This window comes from Pterocles gutturalis, unplaced genomic scaffold (assembly GCF_000699245.1).
Source record: "Pterocles gutturalis isolate BGI_N339 unplaced genomic scaffold, ASM69924v1 scaffold44668, whole genome shotgun sequence".
NCBI lineage: Eukaryota > Metazoa > Chordata > Aves > Pterocliformes > Pteroclidae > Pterocles > Pterocles gutturalis.
The window spans coordinates 1-8702 of NW_010119617.1; the positions used below are offsets into that span (position 1 = coordinate 1).

General features: G+C 35.7%; 1 protein-coding gene across 1 annotated transcript; it reads left to right on the forward strand.

Moving 5' to 3' along the window:
• Positions 1-42: 42 nt before the first annotated feature.
• On the forward strand, positions 43-8124 carry BRD7 (bromodomain containing 7; the record flags this gene model as incomplete). Its single annotated transcript, XM_010076624.1, has 10 exons — positions 43-287; positions 1055-1184; positions 1582-1639; positions 3125-3269; positions 4585-4695; positions 5040-5224; positions 6131-6254; positions 6820-6895; positions 7333-7440; positions 7992-8124. Coding segments are annotated over 10 exons (1315 nt in total), but the record flags the coding sequence as incomplete, so codon positions are not given.
• Positions 8125-8702: the final 578 nt, after the last annotated feature.

The window sequence follows — 8702 nt, forward strand, 5'->3', positions numbered from 1 at the left end:
AACGCGGGCAGCGTGTGCGGTGGTGTGGAGGCCGAACGCGAGAGTATTTCCGTGGCACTCACCCGGCGGTGTCTCTGCTGTGTGAAGAATATGTAGAAAAGCCCCTGAAGCTAGTGCTGAAAGTCGGAGGAAGCGAAGTTGCCGAACTCTCAACTGGAAATGCGGGACTGGATTCTTACGATGACAAATCCGAACATGAAAAACACAAAGACAGAAAAAGGAAAAAGAGGAAGAAAGGAGAAAAACAAGTTCCTGAAGAAAAGGAGAAAAGAAAGAGAAAAGTTAAGGTATGTACTGATGCTAGTGCATTTTAGCAAAAAAATAAAAAAAAACCTTCAATTTTCTTTAGTTTTCACATCAAAAGGTGAGCAGATGTCACTGTAATTTGTATCTCTAAATGGGAATACATTCAAACTCAGTGTGTTAGTTTTGCCGATGCCTTTTCTTCAGGTACTTTTACTAGAAAAAGGAGAATGAAGTAATCTGAAATTTCTCATCTTTCAAAACATTGGCAAGCATAAGAGCACAGAAAATTAAAAAAGGAGAGAAAAATTCTGTGTCTAAATAAATACATTTATATAAAACAGAATTAAGACTTTACAAGTTTTTAATTAAAAAGAAAAAAATAATTTCCCTCTTGGCAGTTCTTAATGTGATAAGTAATCATAACACATTTGTTTGAAGCACTTTAGTTTTCCTTACTATTTCTTACTAGTTTTTCTAAAACCTTCAAAAATCATCTTAGGATCTTCACTGGAGACAGTTCTCTGGGCAGGTAACAGTGCAGAGACATTTCTGTCAGCATGCTATAAGTGGCTGTCTGTCACATTTTAAAAAATAATTCTGATACATTGCATTGTATAGCTGAATTAGTTTATTGTCCAGCAGATGGAGACAGTACCTAAAGAGTACAAAGTTTTTAAAGGCTTACAAACTACTATCTTTTTTAAAACTATGTGTGGTTGTTTTGAAAAATCCAGAGAGAATTATGTACAGTAACAGTGCTGGTTTTGCAGGTTCTCGTAAGTTTCTACAACAAGCTTTCTCTTTCTAGGAGGATAAAAGGAAACGAGATCGAGACCATGCGGACAGTGAGGGAGAACAGGAAATGAAATGTCAGACCCCCATCAGACTGGAATTGCCACCAGAGAAACCATTAACAAGTACTTTATCAAAACAGGAAGGTAGGAAAACAGTATTCTTTTGCTAATTCTAGTTTTGTTTAATTGACTCACATTTTATTGTTTTGTTTTTTTTTAATCTCAAGTGACTTGACATTTTTTACCATCCCAGGGTTTTTCCCTGTCTCACAGAAATATTTGAAATTATGTTCCTGTATACTTCTTTTGCAGGATGGTACCTGATAACTATGTCAGAGTGAGCAGAATGTCAAGTGAGGCCAATGAGAAAAGTAGATCCCCTATATATGTCGTGGGTTTTGCCATTGTATTCTTTGAATTTATGATGAATTTTCATGTTGCATCAGTTTTGTTCAGTTAATTTCTAATATCTTGGAAGTTTAGTCCCTCTTGCAGTCAGTTTGTTCACACCTTTTCTCCCCCCTACTTCTTTTTGGTCTAGAGGTGGAGCAGACACCACTGCAGGAAGCTCTGAATCAACTCATGAGACAGCTGCAGAGGTAAATGTCTGTGCTATAGGCTTTCAGAGCTATGAAATTAAAATAACATACATTAAGGGAAGAGGCATATAAAGAGCTGAGTGAAAATATTGTTGCTAAATATATTGCTGCTATTTTAGGAATTTAAATACTAGTTTAAGAATGCATACTTATAACTTGTCTGCAGCTTAGGCGTCTTGTAAACACCTCCAGTTTCGAGTTTAATGTACTTTTAAAAAACTTTAAGAAATAGGACAATTTTCCAATAATGAGATGCTTTCATTACAAGAACCTTTTTTCCGAGAGGCACAAGAGTGTGGAACGAACTTGCCAAAACTTATTTTACCTTGAGTTCTCCTATTCTATTGTTAGCATTATTTACCCTAAAAAGGAAGTACACACTTGAAAACTTAAACCATATTCTCTTACTGTTTATTAACCAAATGTCTTTTGATTAAAACAATCAGATTTGCAGAATTTGCAGTTCTTTCAAGTGGTCAGTGGTTTACAGTATTCTTTCTTGACTTTATGAAAATCAGTAGAAGAGTGGTTGAAAGATGGAATGGAGTTAGCATTATTTACCATAAAAAGGAAGTACACACTTGAAAACTTAAACCATATTCTCTTACTGTTTATTAACCAAATATCTTTTGATTAAAACAATCAGATTTGCAGAATTTGCAGTTCTTTCAAGTGGTCAGTGGTTTACAGTATTCTTTCTTGACTTTATGAAAATCAGTAGAAGAGTGGTTGAAAGATGGAATGGACTAGATGATCTTTCGAGGTCCCTTCCAATCTCTAACATTCTGTGATTCTGTGATCTTTCTCTGTCTCACCAGATTAAGCTTGCAGCTTTGTTCATGAGTTTTCTGTTAATCCTAAATTTTTAAGACCTTGGTGTCTACCAACCATCAAAGTGTGTGTGGTTTTTTTTGGCTACCTTTGCACGCACACAGAAAGCAGAATCCGCTTTTGCTTTTGAATCCTGCCTCTCAGTTGGAAGCCATTGTGCAAGTGTTCCACAGGTGTTGCAGAATATGTGCACATAATCATAAATACACACCTTCTATCACAACTTTTAGCAACAAGCTTTCCCTCTGTTAATTTCAGAGTAAGTGATGAATGACAAGTGAATATTCTTATGACATTTGTTCCCTTTGTTTTTCAGTGACTTAATTATTATAAAACCACTTTTCAAAAAGCCAAAACCTTAAATAAAAAAAAAAAAGGTAGGGTTTTTTTTTGGTCTTCTTGGGAACACAACAAGTTATGAAAATGTAGAAGGAACTTAAAAAATATGTTTGTAGCACTTCTTTTGTATATGGGTTTGGATATGGGATCTTGTCAACCTTCAAAAATGAAAGATTCTGCTGATGCAAGCCACTTCTAGCTTTATGTTTTTGATTCCTTTTCAACTTAGTCCTTTCCTTTCTGTTTAATTCCAAGTTCAATATGTTCTTTATTATAAGTTGAAACATAAAAACCTGTCTTTTCATTTCTTAACAGAAAAGATCCAAGTTCTTTCTTTTCATTTCCTGTGACTGACTTTATTGCCCCTGGCTATTCCATGATCATTAAAAACCCAATGGATTTTAGTACCATGAAAGAGAAGATCAAGAACAATGGGTACCAGTCCATAGAAGAATTAAAGGTAATTCTGTAGATTTTGTTTTGACTACAATGAAGTGTTATGCTGCATTGACTTGAGCTCTAGTATTTCAGGAGAATATGAAGATGCAAAAGAACCAGTACTTCTGCCTGAAGAAATGTTTTTTGTTGAACTTTTGTGAGCCAATAAGTGCTGGAAGTGAAAGAGAAAACACTTCTGGTTTGTTGCCATTCCTGGCATCTCAAAAAGATGTGGATGCTTTCAGGTTTTATGCAGGATTAAAGAGAACCTGTCAGTTTGTCCTTCAGTGTGTCATTTTACATCTTTACTTAACAATGAAAACATTAGCATTTCTGTCAGGCTGCTCTCTTTTTTTGAATGTATTGCCTCTCAGAAAACAAGTCTGGAGGATTTGTTGGCTTTGCCTGTTAGGAGTTCATCATTTGCCTCCTGTCACCTCTGTGCTAGCCAGACTCACCTAGTTATGTAGATCCACAGCTGGTGAAGGCAAGATGAGCTCAGTTCTGTGGCAGCAACCTCTTAACCCCATGCTGTAGCGTGAAGAGTGGATTTGAAGGCCCCTAAAGGTTTTACAAGTTATGAGGGCTCATTTAGTTTTGTTTTCTTCAGTGGAAATACTTTCTAGTTCTTTACTGGGCTAAATGTGTGTAGTTAACAATTGAACATAGGCAGATGTTAGTTAATAGTATTGGTTGTATTATTTTACACATTCTTCTTTAAAGCTCCAAAACTTAAGAATATTCCCTGTTGTCTCAGCTGTTTCTGGTTAGTTTTTCATTTTAACTTTTTGTCTTTGTAAATAGCTGAGAAAGTGATAAAACATACCTACCTGTAGAGGTATGCAGTGAGCATAGAAGTGAAGTTTCCAGCTCAGTCATTCAAGACATGAACTTCAAACAAGCATACGTTTCTTTTCTTCATTGTAACTGAAACTTTGTCATATTCCTTATAACGATTTAACTTTGAATTGCAGCTTTTCTGTTTTTAAAGCTAGCTTTATTGTCTTTTCTACATTGCTTCACTTTGTTTTAATGACTGCTGATTGGTCAGGGTAGTGGGTAATTTTAGCTAAGGTTAAAACTTTAAAAACTACAAACAATACCGAACACTTAAGAATACTTTCAAAATTATTATTGGGGTGCTAGTTTTGAGGCTTGAATCTAATTTACATACTTATTTCTGTTTAAATTTTTAATGAAATTGATTTCTTAAATTTATTAATTTAAAATGTTCTTTGAAGTTTTTTTTTCCCTAAAGCTCAAGACACTGCATTTGCAACAATGCAGTATACTATAAAATTTTAACTGTCATTCCAAAATTATTAATGTCTGTGCAGGATAACTTCAAACTGATGTGTACTAATGCAATGATTTACAACAAACCAGACACCATTTACTACAAAGCTGCAAAAAAACTGCTGCACTCAGGGATGAAGATACTTAGCCAGGTAATAGAAAATACAAAACAAAATATTAAAAAAATCGCTTCTTCCTTTTTGATCCTCTTTCATTCCACTTTTCTTACAGGGATCTCATGAAAATTAATAAAAACTTGCTTAGTATTTTTCAAATGCTTGCATATTGGAATTTAAATAGTACATTGTTGCAAGACTCATGCTTTCATACTGCTACCAGATCAGTTATTGAAGAAATATTTGCATTTAGTATTTCATTTTCTAAACTGCCTCTTGCTCGTGTAAGAAGGAAAGAACTGAAATAAAATCATCCTCTCTGGATAGGTTAGGAAAAGACTCGCTAAAGTAGCAAATAAAAGGATTATGGTGTTTTTTAGGAGAGGATTCAGAGCCTGAAACAAAGTATAGAATTCATGGCTGACCTGCAGAAGACAAGGAAGCAGAAGGACAAGACAGAACTGGAGCAAACTGGGGAAGATGAAAACGGTCTTGGGAAGGACAAAGGAGAACCTGTGGATGGTGACACCAAAGCATTCAAAACACCAGGCAAAGAACACAAAAAGTGAAGTATTAGCTCAATAACAATGACAGGATACACCCTTTAAGTGCAACTGAAATAAGATGACTTTTAGGGACCAGCGGATGTGGGTTTCTCTCTTTCTGGTACTGCATATACACTAAGACTTCTTCATCTCAAGGGAGCATCATTTATGTAAAGCATCCTCGTATACCAAAAATATGTTTAGAATCTTTTATGATACCATTGGTTTTTATGTAGGTAACCCTGTACTGCTCATCAACTCCATTCCTTAAATTATTTTCTATTTTAGTGTCTATTTCACATAAGTACTATTGTTTTGGAGAAAGCTTGCGAACATAACCTTTTCAACATTTTGGTACACATAACTGTAAAGCCAATTTCAAGTACCACTTTTTTTTTTGCTTTGTAATTGCATTTGAAATGTGTACATGCATAGCTACGGAACATATACTTCCTGAAATATCTTTTAATATCTATACGTTGTCCTTATCCTTACAATGTTCTGAAATACTAGTGACTTTATCTTCAGATTTGAAAATGCAGATGCTGAAATTCAGAGTATCTAGTATTTTGTTTTACCAAAAATGTCCTTGTTAGGTTTGTGGGAGTGATGACATAAAATCTGCCAGCATGCTAAACTAGGACATCAGCATGGCTGCAGTAAGCTAAACACAGAGACCTTTACAGTTACTAACATAAAAAAGCATTTGCTGATATAAATCTTTGTCACATGTTTTCCCCAGCTATAGTAAATACAGGAGTATCAAATGGGGTTTTTTTGTCAGTTGTTTTGTCTACAAAACCAGTTTGCATAGTTGGCAAAAACAGTTTCTTCACTGTATCCTTTCATGATTTTTAGCCAGATGGTGTCTGTTAAATCTGTCTGTTAAATAGCTGGTGACTAAGTTGTGTGGGTTTTGTTCACAGGAAGGACAAAGATCTACTTGAAGACAAATTATGCAGTAACAGCTTGGAAAGGGAACAAGAGCAGATTGATCGTATTGTTAGAGAATCTGGAGGAAAGTTAACAAGACGCCTTGCAAACAGCCAGGTAAATCTTTGTGTGTTTGTATCCTTTCACTTTTTCATAAGCCACGTTTACTTGGCATCTTATGTCAGTTGACTCCAGGCATGCTTTCACTACAGTTTACACCATTTTACACAACTCATCATCTGTGAAACGTGGTAAGATTAAAAAAAGGCCTATCAGCTGAATGCATGCTGAATTTCATCAGCAGAGTAAGTTTAGCTAATATTTTCAGAAAATTTAGCTAAAGTAATAGAAAGGGATGAATAGTAGGAGTCTCAAGAAAATATCTTAGATCTGACCTGCAAAAAACCCTGTAGTTCTGAAATGGCCACCTATCCGATCAAAGGTTATTAGGAGAAGGAACCCGGTTTGGTTGATACTGGGGCCATTTAATTTTCTACATGACAATGCCAATAAGAAAGTTAACAGGGGAAATAAAAAACAGCATCACTCCCTTCTGAGTCTGATCTTTCCAAATACCTTTCTGATTCCTATGGATAGGACAGCTTCATTGGATGTTTTTGTTAGTTTAAGGACCTTGGATTTCAACTAATATGTAGGTTAAAATAGTCTGATCTGATTTCAGTGTGAATTTGAAAGAAGAAAACCCGATGGTACTACAACTCTGGGCCTTCTCAATCCGGTTGACCTTACTGCAGGAGGTAAGGTGGCGCGGGCCAGGTAACAAGCCACTTTCACCTACCTGGTGTGCTGCTTTTGTGCTGGGCAGATCAGCAAATGCTGGTCCAGAACCAAGTGCTTCTTTACAGTCTGATAAAGATCTGGATTAAAGATCAGATCCTCTTTAATGATGCAGCCTCTGTTTGGGGAGGACAGGAAGGAGGAAGACTGATAGTGAAAACATTTAGGTTCAAACTTACATACTTAACTGGTGTTCCCACTTAAATTGGTCTGGGTTCATGTTTAAGACTATACACAGTCTTTAGTGTGAAGCATTTGGAGAGGAAAACACACTTTGAGAGTCATATCCTGCTTATTCTGAAGTTTCTGGCTACAAGTATTAAATGAGTTTGGATATCTTCCTATGACACTTAGCCATGCCTTCATGATTTCTGTATTTGGATATATCCTATTGCAGAACCAGGTTACTGCCCTGTAAAGCTGGGTATGACAGCAGGAAGACTTCAGTCGGGAGTTAATACATTACAAGGGTTCAAAGAAGATAAAAGAAACAAGGTTACTCCAGGCAAGTGCTGATTTTTAATTTTTTTTGATGTAAATTTTCCTCCTCACATAACAAAGTATGTTGATCTCATTATTAGCACAAAAAGAGTTTGGAACTAAGTTTTTTTTTAAATTAGAAAGAACATTATTGCATATATCTATCACACAGCTAAACAGCACACCACAACATCTAGCTTAATTTACATGTACAAAAGGGGAGGCATATTTAACAAAATGCTCATCTACATTGAGAAGAGGAAGTGTACCAGATAGCTAAAGGTTTTTGTTACCTTTGAAAGAGCATAGCAGGGAGCCTGAGAACCATTACCTGCACCAGACAGAATTTTCTTATTGTGTTAAGGCATACAGTATTGTTAATAAACGTTTGTAAATAAAAATGCATGTGATGGAGATGTTACAGTGTGAGCAGATGGTATTCTTTGAAAGCTTGTTTTCACCATAAGAAATATGTTCCTAAAAGTTTATTTTGGGGGATAGTTTTACTACCCCATCTCATTTTTATCGGATACACACATATCAGAGGTAATAATTAGTCCTGGTGTTATTCCTTAGTGACGTACTTGAATTACGGACCCTATAGTTCCTATGCTCCGACGTACGATTCTACATTTGCCAACATAAGCAAAGAAGATTCTGACTTAATCTATTCAACATACGGGGAAGACTCTAATCAAGGATCTTTCAGGTAATCAAACAACGAGAATGCGTGTTACAGCTTTCACTACAGAAGCAGCTACATGCAACTCCCCGCAGCATGGGCTGTGTCTTTGCTGCTGAATGGTGTCACTGCTGTCTGTATAGCCTGCTGGGGTCTGTTTGTTTTAAGAACCAAATACTTTAATAAGAGCATTGGCCTGTAAAGTGGAATTAGCAAAGATTGAAGGATGTTGATCCTGCTGATACATAGGGACACACAGTCTAAAATTTAAGTATATTTATGACTAACCCTGATGGACTTATGTTCAAAGCCAGGAAGATGTTGAATGGTCCGAATGTTTATAGAAATTGAATTTTTTTACGTTAATGAACTTAATTACTGCCTTGAGTGAGATGCATCTTTGTTAATGTCAAATACTGACAAAACTACTGTGGTCATAGTGGGAGAGCTGAGTCCAGAGACAGTGATTTCTAATTTCATTCCTAAATAGTGTGTATACTATACTGCTTGATTTTCATATTATTTGCTATAGTAAAAATAATTAATTCTCACTTATTATTCTTGATTATAAAAACTTCACAGTTGAAGTCCTTTTGTGTTATCAG